This window comes from Acromyrmex echinatior, chromosome 3, assembly GCF_024713525.1.
Source record: "Acromyrmex echinatior isolate Ae372 chromosome 3, ASM2471352v2, whole genome shotgun sequence".
Taxonomy (NCBI): domain Eukaryota; kingdom Metazoa; phylum Arthropoda; class Insecta; order Hymenoptera; family Formicidae; genus Acromyrmex; species Acromyrmex echinatior.
In genome coordinates this window covers 11,813,057-11,837,968 of record NC_141854.1, presented here as the reverse complement: position 1 = coordinate 11,837,968, position 24,912 = coordinate 11,813,057, and the positions used below count along the sequence as shown (strand labels likewise).

At 26.3% G+C, this 24,912-nt stretch overlaps 3 protein-coding genes, 1 long non-coding RNA gene and 1 pseudogene across 8 annotated transcripts; 1 reads left to right on the top strand and 4 right to left on the bottom strand.

The window, feature by feature from the left end:
- Positions 1–482: 482 nt before the first annotated feature.
- On the bottom strand, positions 483–4,893 carry LOC147910246 (uncharacterized). Its single transcript, XM_087404351.1, is given in 9 exon segments — positions 483–694; positions 772–904; positions 1,132–1,274; positions 2,298–2,388; positions 2,641–2,763; positions 2,857–3,121; positions 3,196–3,313; positions 3,430–3,549; positions 4,692–4,893. Coding segments are annotated over 9 exon segments (1,209 nt in total). The 5' UTR covers positions 4,857–4,893; the 3' UTR covers positions 483–643.
- On the top strand, positions 4,856–8,856 carry LOC147910245 (uncharacterized). Its single transcript, XR_015544483.1, has 2 exons — positions 4,856–5,441; positions 5,653–8,856. It is a non-coding gene; the product is annotated as an uncharacterized LOC147910245 (long non-coding RNA).
- On the bottom strand, positions 5,981–11,466 carry LOC147910244 (uncharacterized; annotated as a pseudogene). The gene is made up of 10 exons (XR_015544481.1): positions 11,137–11,466; positions 9,340–9,459; positions 9,110–9,227; positions 8,886–9,034; positions 7,486–7,601; positions 7,283–7,402; positions 6,912–7,002; positions 6,503–6,644; positions 6,141–6,272; positions 5,981–6,065 (listed from the first exon to the last, which is right to left on the bottom strand). The product of XR_015544481.1 is annotated as an uncharacterized LOC147910244 (transcript).
- Positions 11,467–12,386: 920 nt separating this feature from the next.
- On the bottom strand, positions 12,387–16,803 carry LOC105150024 (uncharacterized). The gene is made up of 9 exons (XM_011062816.2): positions 16,639–16,803; positions 15,338–15,457; positions 15,100–15,217; positions 14,761–15,022; positions 14,545–14,667; positions 14,222–14,312; positions 13,056–13,198; positions 12,710–12,842; positions 12,387–12,630 (listed from the first exon to the last, which is right to left on the bottom strand). Exons 1-9 carry the CDS (start codon positions 16,801–16,803, stop codon positions 12,580–12,582), a joined length of 1,206 nt encoding a protein of 401 aa, XP_011061118.2. The 3' UTR covers positions 12,387–12,579.
- LOC147910243 (uncharacterized) lies at positions 16,773–24,454 on the bottom strand. Of its 4 annotated transcripts, none has more exons than XM_087404258.1 (9): positions 21,330–24,454; positions 19,946–20,065; positions 19,708–19,825; positions 19,368–19,632; positions 19,144–19,278; positions 18,831–18,921; positions 18,403–18,545; positions 18,052–18,195; positions 16,773–16,860 (listed from the first exon to the last, which is right to left on the bottom strand). In XM_087404258.1, the coding sequence occupies exons 1-9, from the start codon at positions 21,492–21,494 to the stop codon at positions 16,800–16,802; spliced, it is 1,242 nt and encodes a 413-aa protein (XP_087260384.1). In that variant the 5' UTR covers positions 21,495–24,454; the 3' UTR covers positions 16,773–16,799. The 4 variants fall into 4 exon arrangements, with proteins under 4 accessions (XP_087260384.1, XP_087260385.1, XP_087260386.1 ...); XM_087404259.1 differs by having other exon boundaries at positions 19,156–19,278; positions 21,330–24,450; XM_087404260.1 differs by lacking the exon at positions 16,773–16,860 and adding an exon at positions 17,753–17,990 and having other exon boundaries at positions 18,063–18,195; positions 21,330–24,451.
- Positions 24,455–24,912: the final 458 nt, after the last annotated feature.

Genomic DNA, 24,912 nt, shown 5'->3' with positions numbered 1-24,912 from the left:
TGTGGAAACTAACTTTGTATTATATGAAAATTCTTAATTCATTTTATAAGCTGTCACAACTACTGATACAATGTATCTACATATTAGTTGTAATATAATATAATTAGGTTTAAAACATTACATCATGAAAAATTTTTATTGAACAGTACTACTATTTTTATTAAATTAGTTTCCGTGTTATTAAGATTAAACTTCCAGAATATAAATATATTTTATAAATATTAGAAGTGATACTAATAATATTATCACACAATATAATTATAAGTTTTAATATTTTCCTTAGAATTATTTAATTTTATAGTTCTGACAAAAAAATCATTTTTCCGACGTGACTTCACATTCACGTTTATGTTTTACACTAAAATTATTATAAGAATAGAAAAGCTTATATTTATGACGTTATTGAATGTAATAGAAAATGTGATGATAATGGTATCACGTTCTATAGAAGAGCAATCGGAAAGATAAAATAATACTAATAATAGACGTTATTATGTTTATTCTACGTACAGGAATATAAATATTCTAAACAAAAGTAAACTATAATTGTACTATTATATTCTTGTTTAGGACTTATGCTGTAAGTATGTCATAATTTGTTCCATGGAGTTTTAAATTTCATTTCTTCATATTATGCAGATGATCAAAAAAGGGAAAAAATTACCACAAAGTATGAAATTGACGTGCTTATAAGCTAAATAATATAAAGTCTATTATAAAAAATCCAAAGAAAATATTCGGTAAAGGAATATTATTATACCGAAATTTTACCGTGGCAAATCCTTCAAGCGATGGAATGAATAAACCAGTAAAAACAATTGTACAGTGTCGCATACTTCTTTGCATTATAAGCAGTAATAATTTCTGCGTTCTTAACGGAGCTATATACCACTGCACGTTGTATCTAAAAGTTTACTATTAGAAAATCTCTCTCATGACTAATAAATATTAATAAATTATAGATTAATTTGTTTTTAATCCTTTATTACAGTCGCATGATAAATTGTTCATTTTATTTAGACTTAATATTCTCATATAAATATAAGCAAAACAAACAGCTTTAGATAATAAAAGAAATTTCTAAAATTATATCGATGTAATCAATTAAAGGTTGATATATATATTATTCACATTCTGTGAAAAACATCGCTGCTATGATGAATCACTTTTTGTCCTAAATAGTTATAGAAAAACATGTGCCAAAAATGGCCAGAGACAAACAGAAAACTAACCATCATTTCGTAATATTTCTTGGATGTTATCAAGTGAGAAAGCTACAGCACAAAAATAATTAATTTTCTTTCACAGGGAAGAAATACAGATAAAATGTTTAATCAAGGTAGGGGAGACCGGGACTAATAGACTCATTTTTTAGTTTCGAATTTTTACAGATAAAATTAAGAGACAAAATTTATCGAAAAAATGAATTCTACACTAGTTACTACATTTGATCTATCTAATAATATTTTAATAATAAGAGGAAACTGATAACTAATATGAAAAAAATGCATTTTTCTAATGCATTCCATCTGATTCAACTAGCCCTGCGACCGGGGTAATTCGACTAAAATTATTAAAATAAAGATTAATGTATTTTAAGTTACATCTTTGGCTAAATATTAATAAAACTTCTATAAAAATATATTTTAAACACAAACATTCGCTTCGCAGGACAAACAATATTTTTTTTCACAAAATTTGTTCATTTCGTGCAAAAACACGTCGAATAAGTCTAGTTCTCGAGATTAGACATGAGGGAAGTAAACTTATAACATTTATTACCGAGGAAAATCTCTTAAAGGAATAAAATTTTGAGTAAGTATTATAAGAGTCGTCATTAAATGAGTCATACAGTTCCATGCTGTGGTTAGTCTACTATCTCCCCATCCGTTCATTTTTTTAAAATATTAACAATATATGATAACAGATACATAAACAAATAAAATCTGTTGGACTTTATTAAGAACACTTACTATCTAAGTACGAATAAAATATCTCAAACAATCATATACGACTATAAAACAAAAACTTTAAGAATAAATATATTTATTTAGGTGTACGATTTTTAAAAATTGTGGCATAATTTCTATCATAGATATTCGCAACAAGATGTTACAGCACATTCAGCGGTAGTCGCTGCTGCGTGCTCAGATACATTTACGCATGTTTGTTCTCGCGTGTTTTGTTTTTAATGTAGCCTCGATTATTCTACTTACTCCTATATTCAACTGACTTCGGTCTCCCTTATACATATACACGACATATGTAATATTAAATAAATGTACATTATTACTCACGCGATAAAGATTAATGCTCAATGATAATACTCCTAATGGCAATAACAATGAATACTCCCATATAAACTTTCTTTTCAACATTTCAATAAATCTAAATAATAAAGTAAATCTTAAATATGCATAAAGAAAATATATTCATATAAAAGACTACAAATAACTACTTTTATTATGTATATATTAATTTATCCGACTTATATATTTGTCAGTTACATGTGCCGATAATTTATACTTTTTATAAAATTTCAAAGTCTATGGAGTCAAGTACATAGATGGATTAGAAGATTCAAAGAGAAATCACAATGCACAATAAAAAAAAATTTCTAATTGTACATATGATACGAACTCAATTGTTTTTCTATACATATTCAATCCATTGATTATCCCTTGATACATTATCGAACTTTGTTCGGAAGAAGATGCAATATCTTGTATCGTATTTTTGAACAATGTTTGTTCTATGCGATAGCTGCAATTGATAATGTAAGTGTAATACGTGTTTGTATACCGTTAAATACCGTTAAAATTAATTTATTTCTTGAAAAACATAACTTTGCTTTACCTGGCTATTTCAAATAAACCGCACGCATGATGTGCGTGAGACATATTAATCGTTTCGGTAGCTATCACCATAGTGAAACTATATACAACAGCAAAACAAATAAAAAACAAAATTTGGAAAAAATATTTTTGTTGATCTATAAAACATTCAATTAGGATTGGGAACTGTCATGGATGGGACTCATTTTTATCGAATGTAATACTCAAAAAAAGGTTTGATAGAAATAGAATCAGAAAGCAGCAAAAAATGGATACATAGATAAACACTGTAATTAAACAATTAAAATCTGAATTAAGGTGAAATCTAGAGTACGAAATAAATATACAAAATGTTGCTTACATGTTGCAATTAATGTGATGAATCTTCCAATATCTGCATATTCTTTTATTATTTTAATTTCTTGCAAATTATTTAATTCATTCCAATTACAAAGTATTCGTTTCATAATATCCCGCATCTGTGTTCATAAAATAAATGTTAATTACTATTTCTTTCCGAAAAAATCATAAATAAAATTTATATTATTTTCTTTTTCTTAAGTCTCACTATAAGTTTGATTTCCAATACTTTTACCCGTCTTATGTTTAGGCAGACAGTACTATATTTTAATATATAGATTAACCATGGAATGCTGTATGCGAGGACATGTAGAAGAATATCTACATTGTATTCTGCTGTGATGAAAGTCGCTAACTAAAAATGACAGTCTTTGATATATTGTTTCGACTTTTACTGTAACAATAACTTATTAATTAACAAGAAAATGATTTTTCTTAATTATTTCGACCAAGGATATTTCTTATAATTTTTTGGCTAAAAGTGACGTTGCAAACCAAATTTTATCAGTATGTCAAGTTTCTGAAATATTTGAGATATAATATGCTAAAAATAGTTTTTTTGCATCTTTTTTTAAAGACACATGTTATCTTAATATTCTGATCAAAAACCATGAATGTATTTATTTCTTACAAAGTATATACAAACGTTTTAATATCTTATTTTTTAGCCATGTTATGAAAGGTTTAAGGACAGGGGTTTTCTAATAATAAGATATTAAATTTTTCATCTATAACAATGAAATCATTTAATTATAATTTTTAGTTAAGGTTAATACATATACAGTTTTCGTTCATAATATTTTTTTTTAAATGCATTTTTCCGAAATATTCGAGATGTAATTAAAATGAGACTTGTGTATATACTATATACATATATTGCATATGTATATATTTATCGAAATTAATCATGATATAAATTATACTATACGTCGATAGCCAAATTAGAAATTATAAATAATTATAAATAAACATAATTTTATCGTTATAAACGAAAAGCAACCTCAGAAAAGTCTGGCTTTATGTGACTAAAGGATGTTAAAATAATAAAAAATTGTATAGAAAATGAATAATACATTCATGACTTCTAATTAGAATTTCAAGACAATGTTAACCTTTTTTATAAAAAAATGTTGCTACAATAAATCTCAATTATTTCGTAAACCTGATGTGCTGATAAAATTTGGTTTGCGGCATTAGTTACTAAATCAAAAATCTATACAAAAATTTTATCTGATTCAAAGTATTTTTTACTATAAATTATATATAATTATTTTGGTGAAAATAACCTCAAAAAAATTATTCAAAATAAAGACTACAAATAACTTTTTGTTTAAATATTATTAAATATATTACAAGTTTCCGTTACAATTTAAGACAAAGGAAGTATTTTTTTTTGATAAGAGTAATTATGCATTAATATCTTTTAGTACTTCGTTTTATTAATTTTTATGTTAAGTAGTGTTCAAAAAATTAATAGCATATAAAAAATTATTGTACCTGTAATGCCACGATGGATATAAGCATTATTGTTGTAAACGCTATGGCGATATATCTAAAAGTAGATTTTTGATACGGCCATAATCCGATACAAAGTAACAAACTCCGATTAATTGTATAGTAACTGTTTACCGGACAATCTTCCCATCTCAATGCAAGTGTCATAATGTGTTTGTGCCGAATTTCTTTCTACAAGTTACCTCATAGGTTCCGTATGTTTGACTGTAATTTATAATTCGCAATTCGTATGTATTTAAATAAAATACTGAATTTATGCGAAAAATTACAATAGAGTATCTCTAGTAGCTATTGTAATTATGTAAATTATAGTTTTGATGGATATTTGGCTATAACAATAATCTTCAGATAAATATTATTTGCATGAAACAATTACCTTTTTTCCGTGAAAATGTATGAAAATATTTCGTTTTTCTACATTCGATCGACGCAAGCGCATTAGTAAAATTGCGCTTTCACGAGTGACGAACGGTCTTCATTTCTATTCGAGACACAGAACGTTGCGGTGCTTTTTTGTGATATGTGTATGTGATATATGCTAATGCATTAACAGCATTCCTAAGCATAATTAACTAGAAAGATCACTGTGCTGTTATAACCATTGAAAATATTTTCTGTGCGTTCTTTTTGACAAACATCGTGAGAATTATATTGTGGAAACTAACTTTGCATTATATGAAAATTCTTAATTCATTTTACAAGCTGTCATAACTATTGATATAATGTATCTAGGTATTAGTTGTACTCTGTAATATAATTAGGTTTAAAACATTACATCATGAAAAATTTTTATTGAACAGTAGCTACTATTTTTATTAAATTATTATAGTTTCCGTATTATTAAGATTAAACTTCCGGAATATAAATATATTTTATAAATATTAGAAGTGATAGTAATAATATTATCATACAATATAATAATAGGTTTTAATATTTTCCTTAGAATCATTTAATTTTATAGTCCTGACAAAAAAATCATTTTTCCGACGTGACTTCACATTCACGTTTATATTTTACACTAAAATTATTATAAGAATGGAAAAGCTTATATTTATGACGTTATTGAATGTAATAGAAAATGTGATGATAATGGTATCACATTCACAGAAGAGTAATCGGAAAGATAAAACAATACTAATAGACGTTATTATGTTTATTCTACGTACAGGAATATAAATATTCTAAACAAAAGTAAACTATAATTGTATTTGTACTATTATATTCTTATTTAGGACTTATGCTGTAAGTATGTCATAATTTGTTCCATGGAGTTTTAAATTTCATTTCTTCATATTATGCAGATGATCAAAAAAGGGAAAAAATTACCACAAAGTATGAAATTGACGTGCTTATAAGCTAAATAATATAAAGTTTATTATAAAAAATCCAAAGAAAATATTCAGCAAAGGAATATTATTACCGAAATTTTACCGTGGCAAATCCCTCAAGCGATGGAATGAATAAACCAGTAAGAACAATTGTGCAGTGTCGCATACTTCTTTGCATCATAAGCAATAATAATTTCTGCGCTTTTACGGAGCTATGTACCACTGCACGTTATATCTAAAAGTTTACTATTAGAAAATCTCTCTCATGACTAATAAATCTTAATAAATTGATAGATTAATTTGTTTTTAATCCTTTATTATAGTCGCGTGATATGTTCATTTTACTTACACTTAATATTCTCATGTATAATATAAGTATAAGCAAAATAAACATCCCTAGATAATAAAAGAATTCTAAAATCATACTGATGTAGTCAAATAAGGATTGATTCATATGTTACACACATTCTATGAAAGACATTGCTGCTATGGTCAATCACTTTTTGTCCAAAATAGTTACCGAAAAACATATTCCAAAAATGACCAATGAGAACAGAATATTAACGATTATATCGTAATATTTCTTGGACGCTATTAATCGAGAAAGCTACAGTATAAAAATGATAAATTTGCTGGTATAGGGAAGAAATATACATTAATATTTGCATTTTCATAGTCAGATATTATATTCAAGACTTCCTTAAATTTAACTTTTAGATGCTCAGTCGTCAATAAAATAATTTCTAGAGCATCTGAAGATAAATTTAAGGACACTTTAAATATAAGGCTTGAATATCGACAAAAATGTCTAATCAAGATATACATATATACGATATATGTAATATTAAATAAGTGTACATTAATTATTACTCACGTGATAAAGATTAATACTCAATGATAGTACTCCGAACGGTAATAATACTGAATACGCCCATATATAATTTCTTTTAAACATTTCAATAAATCTAAATAACAGTGAATTTTAAATATGCATTAAGAAAATGTATTCATATTCATATTGACTATATATTCACAAATGACTATAAATAATTACTTTCATTATATATATTAAGTTTTCCAACTTATATTTGTTAATTATATATGCTAATAATTTATACTCTTTATAAAATTTAATAATCTGTACTTGATGGAAACAAGATGGAAACAAGATGGATTAGAAGATTCGAAGAGAAATCACAGTGCACTATAAAAAAACTTCTAATTGTACATAAGATAATTACGAACTCAATTGCTTTTTTATACATATTGAATCCACTGATTAATCCTTGATATATTATTGAACTTCTTTCGGAAACTGCAATATCTTATATGGTATCTTCGAGCAATGTTTGTTCTATGCGATAGCTAAAATTGATAACGTAACCGCAACACCTGTTTTGGTCTAAACATTAAAATTAATTTAATTTTTTGGAAAACGTTTGCTTTACCTGGCTATTTCAAATAATCCGCACGCATGATATATGTAACACATAGCGATCGTTCCGGTTGCTATAATTACAGTAAAAGCGCATACGGCAGCAAAACAAAGAAAAGATAAAATTATTAGGTGTTGGAATTAATTCGTAGCGTTTTACAAGAGATGGCACAAGCAGTACACTATTTCGTTGTTACCTATAGTTCTGTATACATTGTAAACATCTATCATAGGACGTCATTTGCCGTACATAACTTTTCTTGAAATCATAAATAACAATACTGTATAATTCATTGAATATGTCAAAATTTGTGCCAGATAAAGTGTTTTTGCGGGGAGTTTTGCTTCATTACTTTAATATGAACAAAAGTGCAGCTGAAGCTCATCGTATTTTAGTGGATGTGTATAGTGAACATGCTCTGGGCAAACGTGTAGGAAGTGGTTTGCACGTTTTAAAGCTGGTGATTTCGACTTGGATGACAAGGAGCGACCTGGTCAGCCGAAAAAATTTGAAGATAACGATTTGCAGGCACTGCTCAATGAAAACTCATGTCAAACACTTAAAGAATTATCTACGTCATTGGAAGTTGACTTCTCAACAATAGGAAAACGTCTTAAAAGTTTGGGCATGATCCAGAAGGAAGGACATTGGGTCCCATATGAATTGAAACCAAGGGATATTGAGAGACGTTTTCTCACGTGCGAACTGCTGCTTCAACGGCAGAAAAGAAAAGGTTTTTTGCATCGGATTGTTACCGGTGACGAAAAGTAGATCCATTATGACAATCCAAAGCGCAGAAAGTCATGGGTTAAGCCCGGCGAACCATCAACATCAGTGGCAAAGCCCAATATCCATGGCTCAAAGCTCCTGCTCTGTATTTGGTGGGATCAGAAGGGTGTCATATACTACGAACTGCTAAAACCGCATGAAACCGTTACTGGAGATCTCTACCGACGGCAACTGATGCGCTTGAGCCGTGCATTGAAGCAAAAACGGTCGGAATACTTCGAAAGACACGATAAAGTCATCTTGCTGCACGACAATGCTCGCCCACACGTTGCAAAACCGGTAAAAACATACCTGGAAACACTTAAATGGGAAGTGCTACCGCACCCGCCGTATTCTCCTGATATTGCACCTAGCGACTACCACTTGTTTCGATCATTAGCTCATAGCTTGTGCGAGCAGAAGTTCACATCTTACGAAGATTGTACAAAATGGTTCGATTCCTGGATTTCATCTAAAGATGAACAGTTCTTCCGACGCGGTATTCATTCACTGCCCGAAAGATGGTCAAAAGTAGTAGAAAGTGATGGGAAGTACTTTCATTAATGTATTTTTTAATGCTCATGTGAAATAAATAACATTCTTTCATTAAAAAAACGCTACGAATTAATTCCAACACCTAATAGAAAAAAATATTTTTGTTGATCTATAAAACATTCAACTAGGATTGGCAGCTGTCGTGGATGGGACTCATTTTTATCAAATGTGATACTCAAAAAAAGGTTTGACAGAAATAGTATCAGAATGCCGCAAAAAACACATATGTAGATAAACACTGTAATTAAACGATTAAAATCTGAAAGTGATCGAATTTAGTGTACGAAATAAATATTTTCAAAATATTGCTTACATGTTACAATTAATGTGATGAATCTTCCATTATCTGCATATTCTTTTATTATTTTAATTTCTTGCAAATTATTCAATTCATTCCAGTCACAAAGTATTCGTTGCATAAGCTCTCGCACCTGTGCTGACAAAATGAATGTTATTTACTATCTTTTTTCGAAAATATCTTAAATAAAATTAATAATTATTATTTTCTTTTCCTGTAAGTTTTACTATAAGTTTGATTCTTACTCGTCTTATGTTTAGACAGAGAACATTATATTTTAACGTATAGCCTAGCAATGAAACACTATGCGCGAGGACATGCAGAAGAATATCTACATTGTATTCTGTTGTGATGAAAGTCGTTAGCTAAAAATGACATTCTTTGTTATATTGTTTCTACTTTTATATTAACAATAAAACTTAGAAGTTAATAAAAAAATGTTTTTTTAATTACTTGGATCAAACAAGATATTTCTTTTAGATTTTTATTTTAGATTAGATGAACGCTGAAAACGACGTTGCAAGCCAAATTTCAGTACGTCAGGTTTCCGAAATACTTGAGATGTAATATTAAATAGTATATAAAAATAATTTTTTTTAAGAGTTATTTATCTTTTTTTTTTAAAGACACATGTTATCTTGATGTTCTGATTAAAAGCTATGTGTGAACGTATTTATTTCTTATAAAATGCATTAAAAAAAATTTTAATATCTCATTTTTTAACCATAAAATATATATTATAAAAGATTTAATGGCAGCGTTTTTCTAATAAGATAATAAATTTTCCATCTATAACAATAAAGTCATATAATTATAATTTCTAGTTATGGTTGATACACAAATCATACAATTTTTGTGCATAATATTTCTTTCTTAATGTGTTTTTCCGAGATATTCAAAATAGCCAATAATTAAAATGAGACCCGTATATATACTATATATATGTATATATACTGTATATATATAAGTATATGTGTATATATATATGTGTATACATATATATATATATATGTATATACATATATTTATTAGAGTCCAAACTTTTACCGAAACTAAAACGAACACTCATAACGTGTTCGTTTCAATTGAAACTATATAAATTTTTTTCATAAATATTAATTTTAATATTTGTAATTAATGTTTCGATAATTAATGATGTTTATAAAAAAGAAGTATTTATATTTTTTAATCAAAATTAACATATAATCGGAATATCGGTATTTGATTTCGAAACTTAATTGCTATTTCAACAAATTATGATATTTATGAAGAAATATATGATATATGGGCTACATGTATATGTATATACATATGGCCGTTATAGGATACTATTTTTTAATTTTAGTTTAGATTTCGGTTGAAATGACATGTAGTCGAGTGTTTCGGTTTAGTTTCGATGAAAGTCGGACACTAAATTATTTATTAAAATCTACCACGATATAAATTATACTATACGTCGATAGCCACAAACTGGAAGTTATAAGTAGATATGATTTTATCGTCATAGACGAAATCTATTTTTAAAAAGTATAGTAATTAACATGGTTAAAATGATATTGAAATATTAAAAAATTGTATTGGAGATGGACAATACATTCATAAATTTTAATTAGAATATCAAGAAAATGTTAATTTTTCTTATAAAAAAATATTGCTACTTTTTCACTAAATCTCAATTATTTTGTAAATCTAATGTGCTGATAAAATTTGACTTGTGGCCATTCATTTTTAACTAGATCAAAAATCTAAAAAAAAACCTTGTCTGGTTCAAAGTATCTTTTATTATAAACTAGTATAATTATTTTGGTAAAAATATCCTCAAAAAAATTATTCAAAATAAAGAATACAAATAACATTTGTTTAAATATTACTAAATTTATTATACAATAATTTTCTGTTATAATTTAACATATGTAACACAAAAGGAGTATCTTCTTTTAATTACGTGTTAATATCTTTTAGTGTACTTAGTGTCTTCTTACTAATAATTTTCATGTTAAATAATGTTCAAAAAATTAATAGGACATAAAAAATTATTGTACCTGTAATGTCACGATCGATACAAGCATTATCGTTGTAAACGCTATTGCGATATATTTAAAAGTAGATTTTTGATACGGCCATAATCCGATACAAAGTAACAAACTCCGATTAATTGTATAGTAACTGTTTACCGGATAATCTTGCCATCTCAATGCAAGTGTCATGACGGTTATGTGCCGAATTTCTTTCCACAAGTTACTTCATAGGTTCTGTATGTTTGACTATAGTTTGTAATTCGAAATTCGTATGTATTTAAATAAAATACTGAATTTTATATGAAAAATTACCATAGAGTATCTATAGCTTACTGTAATTATGCAAATTATAGTTTAGATGGATATTTGGCTAATGTCTATATCAATAACCCCCAGATAAACATTATTTGCATGAACCATTTACCTCTTTCCGCGAAAATGTATGAAAATATTTCGCTTTTCTATATTCGATCGACGCAAGCGCATTGGTAAAATTGCACTTTCACGCGTAACAAACGGTCTTCATTTCTATTTAAGACGCAGAACGTTGCGATACTTTTTTTGTGATATGTGTATGCTAATGCTTTAACAGCATTTCTAATTAACTAGAAAAATCACTGTGCTATTATAATCATTGAAAATTTTTTGTGCGTCTTCCTGACAAATATTGTAAAAATTATATTGTGAAAATTGTTTGTGGATTATACAAAAATCCATAATTAATTTTCCAAGCTGTTAACTACTGATACAATTTATCTATTAGTTGTACTGTAATTAGGCTTAAAACATATTAAACAATGAAAAATTTTTATTAAATAATAATTACTATTACTATTAAATTATTTCCGTGTTATTGAGATTAAATTGTAGGAATATAAATATATTTTATAAATCTTAAAAATAATAGTAATAATATTATATTAGGTGTTGGAATTAATTCGTAGCGTTTTACAAGTGATGGGAAGTACTTTCATTAATGTATTTTTTAATGCTCATGTGAAATAAATAACATTCTTTCATTAAAAAACGCTACGAATTAATTCCAACACCTAATATTATCTTATACATTGGTTGATATTTTCTTTAGAATCGTTTAATTTTATAATTCTACCAAAAATATCACTTTTCTGATGTAATTCCACTTTCACGTTCATGTTTTACATTAAAATTATTATAAGAATAGAAAGCATTTTTTTTTATGTCATTGCGAATATAGTAAAAAACGGGATAGTAGTGTAATCACATTCTATGAAAAAGCAATCAGAAAGACAAGCTAATATTAATAATACGACATTATATTTTTATTTTTATTCTACGTACAGCAATATAAATACTCTTAAACTAAAGTAGACTATAATTGCATCTGTATTATTATTATAATATTCTTATTTAGAACGTATGCTAATAAGTATGTCATAATTTGTTTCGTGGAATTTTAAACTTCACTTCTTCATTTTATGCAGATAATCAAAAGAGGGAAAAAATTACCGCAAAGTATGAAATTGACATGCTTACAAGCTAAATAATATAAAGCCAGTTATAAACAATTTAAAGAAAATATTTAATAAAAGAATATTATTACCCGTTTTAATTTTACCGTTGCAAATCCCTCAAACGATGGAATGAATAAACCATTAACGACAAATGTGCAATGTCGCATACTTCTTTGCATCATAAGAAGTAATAATTTCTGCGCCCTTAACGGAGCTACATACCATTGTACGTTGTATCTACAAGTTTATTATTAGAAAATCATAACTAAAAAAACCCTGATACATTATAGATTAATTTGTTTTTCATTCTTTACTATAGCCGCGTGATAAAATGTTCGTTTCACTTATATTTAATATTCTCATATAGATAAAACAAACAGCTCTAGATAATAAAAGAATTTCTAAAATCATACTGATGTAATCAATTAAAAGTTGATATATGTTACGCACATTCTATGAAAAATATCGCTGCTATGATCGATCACTTTTTGTCCCAAATAGTTACAGAAAAACATGTAGCAAAAATGATTAGAGACAAACAGAAAACTAACCATCATTTCGTAATATTTCTTGGATGTTATCAACTGAGAAAGCTACAGTACAAAAATGATTAATTTTCTTTCACAGGGAAGAAATACAGATAAAATATTTAATCAAAGTAGGGGAGACCGGGACTAATAGACTCATTTTTAGTTTCGTATTTTTATAGACAAAATTAAGAGACAAAATTTATCGAAAAAATGAATTCTACACTAGTTATTACATTTGATCTATCTAATAATACTTTAATAATAATGGGAAACTGATAACTAAAATGAAAAAAATGCATTTTTCTAATGCATTCCATCTGATTCAACTAGCCCTGCGATCGGGGTAATTCGACTAAAATTATTAAAATAAAGATTAATGTATTTTAAGTTACATCTTTGGCTAAATATTAATAAAACTTCTATAAAAATATATTTTACATACAAACATTCGCTTCGCAGGGCAAACAATACTTTCTTTCGCAAAATTTGTTCATTTCGTGCAAAAACACGTCGAATAAGCCTAGTTTTCGAGATTGGATATGAGGGAACTAAACATATATAACATTTACTACCGAGGAAAATCTCTTTAAAGGAATAAAATTTTGAGTAAGTATTATAAAAGTCGTCACTAAATAAGTCATACAGTTCCATGCTATGATTAGTCTACTATCCCCATCCGTTCATTTCTTAAAAACATTAACAATATACGATAACAAAGACACAAAAATCTATTGGACTTTATTAAGTAAGAACTATACTTACTATCTAAATAGGAATCAAATATCTCAGACAATCATATACGATAGTAAAACAAAAACTTCAAGAATAAAAATATTTACTTAGGTGTACGATTTTTTAAAATTGTGGCATAATTTCTATCATAGATATTCGCAACAAGATGTTACAGCACATTCAGCGGTAGTCGCTGCTGCGTGCTCAGATACATTTACGCATGTTTGTTCTCGCGTGTTTTGTTTTTAATGTAGCCTCGATTATTCTACTTACTCCTATATTCAACTGACTTCGGTCTCCCTTATACATATACACGACATATGTAATATTAAATAAATGTACATTATTACTCACGCGATAAAGATTAATGCTCAATGATAATATTCCTAATGGCAATAACAATGAATACTGCCATATATAATTTGTTTTCAACATTTCAATAAATCTAAATAATAGTAAATCTTAAATATGCATAAAGAAAATATATTTATATAAAAGACTACAAATAACTACTTTTATTATATGTATTGATTTATTCGACTTATATTTGTCAGTTACATGTGTCAATAATTTATACTTTTCATAAAATTTCAAAGTCTATGGAATCAAGTACAGAAGATTCAAAGAGAAATCACAATAAAAAAAAATTTCTAATTGTACATATGATAATTACGAACTCGATTGCTTTTCTATACATATTGAATCCATTGATTATCCCTTGATACATTATCGAACTTTGTTTGGAAGAAGATGCAATACTTTGTATCGCATTTTCGAACAATGTTTGTTCTATGCGATAGCTGCAATTGATAATGTAAGTGTAATACGTTTTTGTATACCGTAAATACTGTTAAAATTAATTTAATTTCTTGAAAAATATAACTTTGCTTTACCTGGCTATTTCAAATAAACCGCACGCATGATATATGTAAGACATATTAATCGTTTCGGTAGCTATCACCATAGTGAAACCGTATACAGCAACAAAACAAATAAAAAACAAAATTTGGAAAAAATATTTTTGTTGATCTATAAAACATTCAATTAGGATTGGGAACTGTCGATGGGATATATTTTTATCAGATGTGGTATTAAGTAAAAAATTTGATAGAAACTGTATCAAAATGAACAAAAAAATGGATACATAGGCAAACACTGTAATTAAACAATTAAAATCTGAATTAAGGTGATCGAATCTAGAGTACGAAATAAATGTTCAAAATGTTGTTTACATGTTACAATTAATGTGATGAATCTTCCAATATCTGCATATTCTTTTATTATTTTAATTTCTTGCAAATTATTTAATTCATTCCAATCACAAAGTATTCGTTTCATAAGATCCCACATCTGTGTTCATAAAATAAATGTTATTTACTATCTCTTTCCGAAAATATCTTAAATAAAATTAATAATTATTATTTTCTTTTTCTTAAATTTCACTATAAGTTTGATTTCCAATACTTTTACCCGTCTTATGTTTAGGCAGACAATACTATATTTTAATATATAGGCTATCCATAGAATGCTGTACGCGAGGACATGTAGAAGAATATCTACATTGTATTCTGATGTGATGAAAGTTGTTAGCTAAAAGTGACAGTCTTCGATATATTGTTTCGACTTTTACAGTAATAATAACTTATTAATTAACAAGAAAATGATTTTTCTTAATTACTTCGACCAAAGATATTTGGTATAAATTTTTGAATGCTAAAAGTGATGTTGCAAGCCAAATTTCATCAATATGTCAAGTTTCCGAAATATTTGAGATATGATATGCTAAAAATAGCTTTTTTACATTATTTGCATCTTTTTTTAAGACACATATTGTCTTAATATTCTGATCAAAAACCATGAATGTATTTATTTCTTACTAAGTACATACAAAAATTTTAATATCTTATTTTTTATCCATGCTATGAAAGGTTTAAGGACAGGGTTTTTCTAATAATAAGGTATTAAATTTCCATTTGTAACAATGAAGTCATATATATATATGTATATATATATTATAATTTTTAGTTAAGGTTAATACAGATATAGTTTTTGTCTATAATATTTTTTTTTAAATGAATTTCTCCGAAATATTCGAGATGATAATTAAAATGAGACTTGTGTATATACTACATACATATATTGCATATATATATATATATATTTATCGAAATCTACCATGATATAAATTATACTATATGTCGATAACCAAATTAGAAGTTTTAAATAGACATAATTTTATTCATAAACGAAAAGCAACCTCAGAAAAATCTGGTACTTTATATGACTAATGAAAATTAAAATAATAAAAAATTGTATAGGAAATGAATAATACATGACTTCTAATTCATGACTTCTAATTAGAATTTCAAGACAATGTCAACCTTTTTTATAAAAAAATGTTGCTACTTTTTCACAATAAATCTCAATTATTTCGTAAATGATGTGCTCATAAAATTTGGCTTGCGGCATTATTTATAATTAAATAAAAAAAATATACAAAAATTTTATTTGGTTCAAAGTATTTTTTACTGTAAACTAGTATAATTATTTTGGTGAAAATAGCCTCAAAAAAATTATTCAAAATAAAGACTACAAATAACTTTTGTTTAAATATTATTAAATATATTAGAATTTTGTTATAATTTAACACAAAGATATTATTTTTTTTCATTGAGAATAATTATGCATTAATATCTTTTAGAACTTCGTTTTACTAATTTTTATGTTAAGTAGTGCTCGAAAAATTAATAACATATAAAAAATTATTGTACCTGTAATACCACACTCGATATAAGCATTATTGTTGTAAACGCTATGGCGATATATCTAAAAGTAGATTTTTGATACGGCCATAATCCGATACAAAGTAACAAACTCCGATTAATTGTATAGTAACTGTTTACCGGACAATCTTGCCATCTTAATGCAAATGTCATAATGTGTTTGTGCCGAATTTCTTTCCACAAGTTACCTCATAGGTTCTGTATGTTTGACTGTAATTTATAATTCGCAATTCATATGTATTTAAATAAAATACTGAATTTATATGAAAAATTGCAATAGAGTATCTATAGTTTACTGTAATTATGCAAATTATAGTTTTGATGGATATTTGGCAGCAGTCTATATCAATAATCCTCAGATAAACATTATTTGCATGAACCAATTACTTTTTTTCCGCGAAAATGTATGAAAATATTTCGCTTTTCTACATTCGATCGACGCAAGCGCATTGATAAAATTGTGCTTTCACGAGTGACGAACGGTCTTCATTTCTATTCGAGACGCAGAACGTTGCGGTGCTTTTTTTGTGATATGTGAGTGCTAATGCATTAACAGCATTCCTAATTAACTAGAAAAATCACTGTGCTATTATAATCATTGAAAATTTTTTGTGCGTCTTCCTGACAAACATTGTAAAAATTATATTGTGAAAATTGATTGTGGATTATACAAAAATCTTTAATTAATTTTCCAAGGTGTCATAACTACTGATACAATTTATCTATTAGTTGTACTGTAATTAGGCTTAAAACATGTTAAACAATGAAAAATTTTTATTAAATAATAATTACTATTACTATTAAATTAGTTTCCGTGTTATTAAGATTAAATTGTTGGAATATAAATATATTTTATAAATATTAAAAATAATAGTAATAATATTATCTTATAACATGGATTGATATTTTCTTAGAATCGTTTAATTTTATAATTCTACCAAAAATATCATTTTTCTGATGTAATTTCACTTTCACGTTCATGTTTTACACTAAAATTATTATAAGAATAGAAAGCATTTTTTTTTTATGTTATTGCGAATATAATAGAAAACGCGATGGTAGTGTAATCACATTCTATGGAAAAGCAATCAGAAAGACGAAATAATATTAATAATACGACATTATATTTTTATTCTACGTACAGCAATATAAATACTCTTAAACTAAAGTAGACTATAATTGCATCTGTATTATTATTATAATATTCTTATTTAGAACGTATGCTAATAAGTATGTCATAATTTGTTTCGTGGCGTTTTAAACTTCATTTCTTCATTTTATGTAGATAATTAAAAGAGGGAAAAAATTATCGCAAAGTATGAAATTGACGTGCTTACAAGCTAAATAATATAAAACCAGTTATAAAAAATTTAAAGAAAATATTTAATAAAGGAATGTTACCCAAATTTTACCGTTGCAAATCCCTCAAACGATGGAATGAATAAACCATTAACGACAATTGTGCAATGTCGCATACTTCTTTGCATCATAAGCAGTAATAATTTCTGCGCCCTTAACGGAGCTACATACCATTGCACGTTGTATCTACAAGTTTATTATTAGAAAATCATAACTAAAAAATTATAGATTAATTTGTTTTTCATTCTTTATTATAGTCGCGTAATAAAATGTTCGTTTTACTTATATTTAATATTTCTCATATAGACAAAACAAACAGCTCTAGATAATAAAAGAATTTCTAAAATCATACTGATGTAATCAATTTTAAAAGTTGATATATGTATTACGTACATTCTATGAAAAATATCGCTGCTATGATCGATCACTTTTTGTCCCAAATAATTATAAAAAAACATGTGCCCAAAGTGACCAAAGACAAACAGAAAACTAACAATCATTTCGTAATATTTCTTGGACGCTATTAACCAAGAAAGCTACAGTACAAATATGATTAATTTTTTTTCCACACGGAAAAAATGCACATTAATGTTCGTATTCATAGTCAGACCTTATATTTAGGATTAAGGATGTTCCTTAAATTTATCTTTAGATGTTCAGCAGCCAATAAAATAATTCGAAGAGCATCTAAAAGTAAATTTAAGGAAGCCTTTTATATAAGGTTAAACTCTATGAATATCGATAAAAATTAGTCAAATCTAATAAAGATATACATATACACAATATATATATTAAATAAGTGTACATTAATTACTACTCACGCGATAAAGATTAATGCTCAATGATAGTACTCCTAATGGCAATAATAATGAATACGCCCATTTATAATTTCTTTTCAACATTTCAATAAATCTAAATAATAGTAAATCTTAAATGCGCAAAGGAAATATATTCGTACTAATGACTATAAATTACTTTCATTGTGTTAATTTACACAACTTATATTTATTAGTTAAATGTGCTAATAATTTATACTCTTTATAAAATTTCGTAGTTTATGCACTTGATGGAATTAAGATGGATTAGAAAATTTGAAAAGAAATCACAATATACAATAAAAAAACTTTTATGTACATAATTACGAACTCAATTGCTTTTCTATACATATTGAATCCATTGATTATCCCTTGACACATTATCGAACTTCGTTCGGAAGAAGATGCAATACCTTGTACCATATTTTCGAATAATGTTCGTTCTATGCGATAACTGCAATTGATAATGTGCAATACGTTTTTGTATACCATAAATACCGTTAAAATTAATTTAATTTCTTAAAAAATATAACTTTGCTTTACCTGGCTATTTCAAATAAACCGCACGCATGATATGTGTAAGACATATTAATCGTTTCGGTAGCTATCATCATAGTGAAACCATATACAGCAGTAAAACAAATAAAAAACAAAATTTGGAAAAAATATTTTTGTTGATCTATAAAACATTCAATTAGAATTGGGAGCTGTCGTGGATGGGACTCATTTTTATCAAATGTGATACTCAAAAAAAGATTTGATAGAAATAGTATCAGAATGCAGCAAAAAATGGATACATAGATAAACACTGTAATTAAACAATTAAAATCTGAATTAAGGTGATCGAATCTAGAGTATAATAAATGTTCAAAATGTTGCTTACATGTTGTAATTAATGTGATGACTCTTCCAATATCTGCATATTCTTTTATTATTTTAATTTCTTGCAAATTATTTAATTCATTCCAATCACAAAGTATTCGTTTCATAAGATCCCGCATCTGTGTTCATAAAATAAATGTTATTTACTATCTCTTTCCGAAAATATCTTAAATAAAATTGATAATTATTATTTTCTTTTTCTTAAATTTCATTATAAGTTTGATTTCCAATACTTTTACCCGTCTTATGTTTAGGCAGAGAACATTATACTTTAATGTATAACCTAGCCATGGAATGCAGTACGCGAGGACATGTAGAAAAATATCTATATTGTATTCTGTTGTGATGAAAGTCATTAGCTAAAAGTGACAGTCTTTGATATATTGTTTCGACTTTTACTGTAACAATAACTTATCAATTAACAAGAAAATGATTTTTTTTATTACTTGCACGAAATGAGATATTTCTTATGATTTTTGATTGCTAAAACAATTTTGCAAATCAAATTTCACTATTAGTCAGGTTTCTGAAATACTTGAGATATAATATGCTAAAAGTAGCTTTTATACGTTATTTGTCACTTTTCTTTAAGACACATGTCACATTATCGGGATATATTCTGATTACAAGCTATGAATGTATTTATTTTTTGCAACATGTATTTGAGAAAATTTTAATATCTTTTATCTTTTAGCCAACGAAAGATTTAAAGGCAGAATACTAATAATAAGATTTTACTAATAATAAGATATCAAATTATCCACCTGTGAATGAAGTCATCTATATACATATACTTATAATTTCTAATTAGGGTTAATACACTTATTATACAGCTTTTGTCCATAATATATTCTTTTTTTAAATACGTTTTTCAGAGATATTCGAGGTGGCAAGTAATTAAAATGAGATCTTTTTATATACTATATACATATATATATATATATATATATACATATCGAAATTTATATTTATCGATATAAATTACATTATATGTTGATAGCCACGAACTGGAAATTATAAGTAGATATGACCTTATCGTTATAGATGAAAAGCTATCTTAGAAAAATCTGGTACTTAACATGATATTACTAAAAAGATATTGAAAAAATATTAAAAACAGGAAATGAACAATACATTCATGACTTCTGATTAAAATTTCAAGATAATGTTAATTTTTTTATAAAAAAAAAGTTGTTTTTTTAATACTAAATCTCAATTATTTTGCAAATCTAATATGCTGGTAGAATTTGGCTTGCGGCATAATTTTTAACTAGATCAAAAATCATAAATTAGATTAAAAAATCTGTAAAAAACAACTTGTCTGGTTCAAAGTATTTTTAACTGTAAATTAGTATAATTATATTTTGATAAAAATAGTCTCAAAAAATTTATTTGAAATAAAAAATACAAATAAGAAATATTTGTTTAAATATTACTAAATCTAATAGAATTTTTTGTTACAATTTAACATATACATAACATAAATGGAATAATCTTCTTTTTAATAAGTAATTATGTATTAATATTTTTTAGTGTACTTCGTTTTATTAATTTTTATGTTGAATAGTGTTCAAAATAATTAATAAGACAAAAAAATTAATAAGACATAAAAAATTATTGTACCTGTAATACCACACATGATACAAACATTATCGTTATAAACACAATTGTGATATACCTAAAAACAGATTTTTGACACGGCCATAATCCGATACAAAGTAACAAACTTCGATTAATTGTATAGTAACTGTTCACCGGACAATTTTGCCATCTCAATGCAAGTGTCATAACGTGTTTATACCGAATTTTTTTCCACAAGTTACCTCATACGTTCGATATGTTTGAATGTAGTTTATAATTCGCAATTTGTATGTATTTAAATAAAATACTGAACTTAGAACCGCGAAAAATTACGATAGAGTATCTATAGCTCACTATAATTATGCAAATTGTAGTTTTGATAAATATTTGGCTAGTGTCTATATCTATAAGTGAACATTATTATTTGTATGAACCAATTTTTTTTTTCCGCGAAAATATATTTCTTTTCTACATTCGATCGACGCAAGCGCATTTGTAAAATCATTCATGTGTAACCAACAGTCTTCATTTTTATTCTGGACGCAGAACGTTGCGGTGCTTTTTTTGTGATATATATGTGCTAATGCATTATCATCATTCTTGATTTACTATAAAGATCACGTTGCTATTATAATTATCGAAACTGTTTTCTGTGCGTCTTCTTGATTAACATCGTGAAAATTATATTGTAAAAACTGTTTCGGATTATACGAAAATACTTAATTAATTTTATAAGCTATAACTATTGATACAATGTATCTATTAGTTGTATTGTATAGACTTAAAACACGTTATACCATGAAGAATTTTTGAATAGTAGCTACTATTTACTTACTTTTTATTATATTAGTTTCCGCGTTATTAAGATTAATTGCCGGAACATAAATTTATTTTAGAAATATTAGTAATGATAGTAATCATATTATTGTATAATAATGGATTGATATATTCCTTCGAATTGTTTAATTTTATAATTATGACAAAGAAACATTTTGCCGATGTAACTTTACTTTCACGTTTATATTTTACACTAAAATTATTATAAGAATAGAAAAGCTTATCTTTGTGAGTGTAATAGAAAATGTGATGGTAATGGTATCACATTCTATGAAAGAGCAAAAGATAAAATAATATTATAATAGTACAATATATTTCTATGTTTATTTTACGTTACAGCAATATAAATTTAAATTAAAATAGACTGTAATTGTATCTGTACTATTATGTTTATATTTAGAACGTATGCTGTAAGTATGACATAATTTGTTTTGTATAGTTTTAAACTTTGTTTCTTCATTTTATGCAGATGATCAAAAGAGGGAAAGAATTATCGTAAAATATGAAATTGATGCTTACAAGCTAAATAATATAAAGTTTATTATAGAAAATAAAAAAAAAAAATTTTATAAAGGAATATTATTACCAAAATTTTACCGTAGCAAATCCTTTAATAATAAATAAGCCATCAATGACAATTACGCAATATCGCATGCTTTTTTGCATCATAAGCAGCAATAACTTCTGCGCTTTTAACGGAGTTACATATCATTGCACGTTATATCTAAAATATTATTATTAGAAAATTATAACTAAAAGCTTTAATCAAAAATTTGTTTTTCTGTAATTTTTTATTAGTCTTGTAATGTAAACCATTCGTTCTATTATACATTTAATATCTTGATATATAAATATAAATAATAACACAAACAATCCTATAGATAACTAAAAAAAAATAATAAAAGAATTTCTGAGATCGTATTGATATGATAAATTAAGGATTAATTACAAATACGTCACTCACATTCTGTGAAAAACATCGCTACTATGAGCGATCAGTTCCTATCCTAAATAATTACAGAAAAGCATATACCAAAAGTGATTAATAATAAGCAGAAAACTAATAATCATTTCGTAATGTTCTTTGGACTCTATCAATCGAGAAACTTGCAGTACATAAACGATTAATTTGCTTTCAAAAGAGGAAAAATAATATGTTTGTCCACTTGATGTAATGAAAAATTGTCGACTGTATACTGGTTGTCTAAATTGTACGTAAAATATTTTAGATTATTGCTCAATATAAGTTATCACAATGTGCAAATAAATTACTTTATAATAATATAAATTAATTATATTTGGTTCTTGTATATTTGTTATATTGTATTCATTAATAATTTTCTTATCGGCGTGTAATTATTTACGAAAGTGCAGTTAGTGAATATATCGCGAATGTTTTGATCTTCCAACTGTTATCTTACATTAAAAAAAAATTTTCCTAAATCTAAGTAATATTTTTTTGAATAAGAATAAGTAAACATTTCATTTTGCAAATAAATATTTACTTAAAAAAAGAATGTAATACTGAAATCGAATAATATAAGCTTACGATTAGTAAATATTCATTTACAATAACAAATATTTACTTATTGTTAGTACTATTCAAGAAAATATAACTTTAATTTAGGAAATTTTTTATCAGTAAAAATGTAACATTTTGGGTTTCAATCGAGAAGAACAGAATTTTTGCGATATTACACTAGCATGCATTAGCGAGCGTAAACAATTACATTCCGATAGAACATCGATAAGAGAAATTTATTAATGAAAAGGATATAACAAATAAGCAAGAATCAAGTGTATAATTCATTTGCATGCATTGACATCTCGAACTTGTCTCTCAATGTTTTTAGAAAATCAGCTTAATGACACCAAGTCTCTTCATTCTAATATCCGTATTCATTCTATCAGTTGTTCAAAAGAGCGCGAAATAGTGATTTATAATATACTTCCAGAGACCCAACAATATACATATACAGGGTAATTTTAATATTAATAGGCAAATAATTCGAAAATATGTAATTATATCAAAAGACATGCCAAATAAAAGTTGAATGGTATAATAGGTGACGTTCCTTTCTATATCATACAATTTTTATTTGAAAATTTTTGATAAAATTGTATTTGTTAAAATTAAATCACCCTGTATGCTATAGTGCATAGCGCGCATCTGTGATATCTAAAAAATATATAACAGATAATAAATGTATACACATTGTATATACGATATTAAGGTACATAAATAATTGGTCACGCGATAAAGATTAATGCTCAATGACAATACCCTTAAGGACAATAGTAATGACTATGGTCATTCAAAACTTTTTTTCAATATTTCGACAAACCTTAAATAGCAATAAATTTTAAATATACATAAAAAATATATATTTATAAATAATTATAAATTATAAATAACTTATATTTGTTAGTTATATATGCTAATAATTTATATTCTTCATAAAATTTTATAGTCTATACATTTGGAAAATTAGAAGAATTGAAAATAAATCACAATATACAATAAAAATCTAATCATATGTACGATAATTACGAACTCGATTGCTTTCTTGTATTTATTAAATCCACTGATTATCTCTTCACATATTATTGAACTTCTTTCGATAGAAAATGCAGTACTTTCTAATCTGTCTATGAGCAATGCTTGTTCTATGTGGTAGCTGAAATTGATAACATGTTTGCAAACGCTGTTAAAATCAATTCAATTTCTTGAAGAATGTAATTTTGCTTCACCTGGCTATTTCAAATAAACCACAAGCATATTGTGTGA

What these genes read in the sequence shown, in the direction of transcription:
- LOC105150024 (XM_011062816.2), bottom strand. Translation starts at nt 16,803, where the DNA reads ATGACATTTGCATTAAGATGGCAAGATTGTCCGGTAAACAGTTACTAT. An exon ending in ATGTATAGAAAAGCAATCGA is followed by an intron (nt 14,313 to 14,544) that starts GTTCGTAATTAT and finishes ACTATTATTTAG; the next exon opens with ATTTATTGAAATGTTGAAAA. An exon ending in TGAGCATTAATCTTTATCGC is followed by an intron (nt 13,199 to 14,221) that starts GTGAGTAATAAT and finishes TTTGTACTGTAG; the next exon opens with CTTTCTCAGTTGATAACATC.
- LOC147910243 (XM_087404258.1), bottom strand. Translation starts at nt 21,494, where the DNA reads ATGACACTTGCATTGAGATGGCAAAATTGTCCGGTGAACAGTTACTAT. An exon ending in TATCATGTGTGGTATTACAG is followed by an intron (nt 20,066 to 21,329) that starts GTACAATAATTT and finishes TGTCACTTTTAG; the next exon opens with CTAATGACTTTCATCACAAC. An exon ending in TTTGCAACGGTAAAATTTGG is followed by an intron (nt 16,861 to 18,051) that starts GTAACATTCCTT and finishes TATAAATTACAG; the next exon opens with TCAAACATACAGAACCTATG.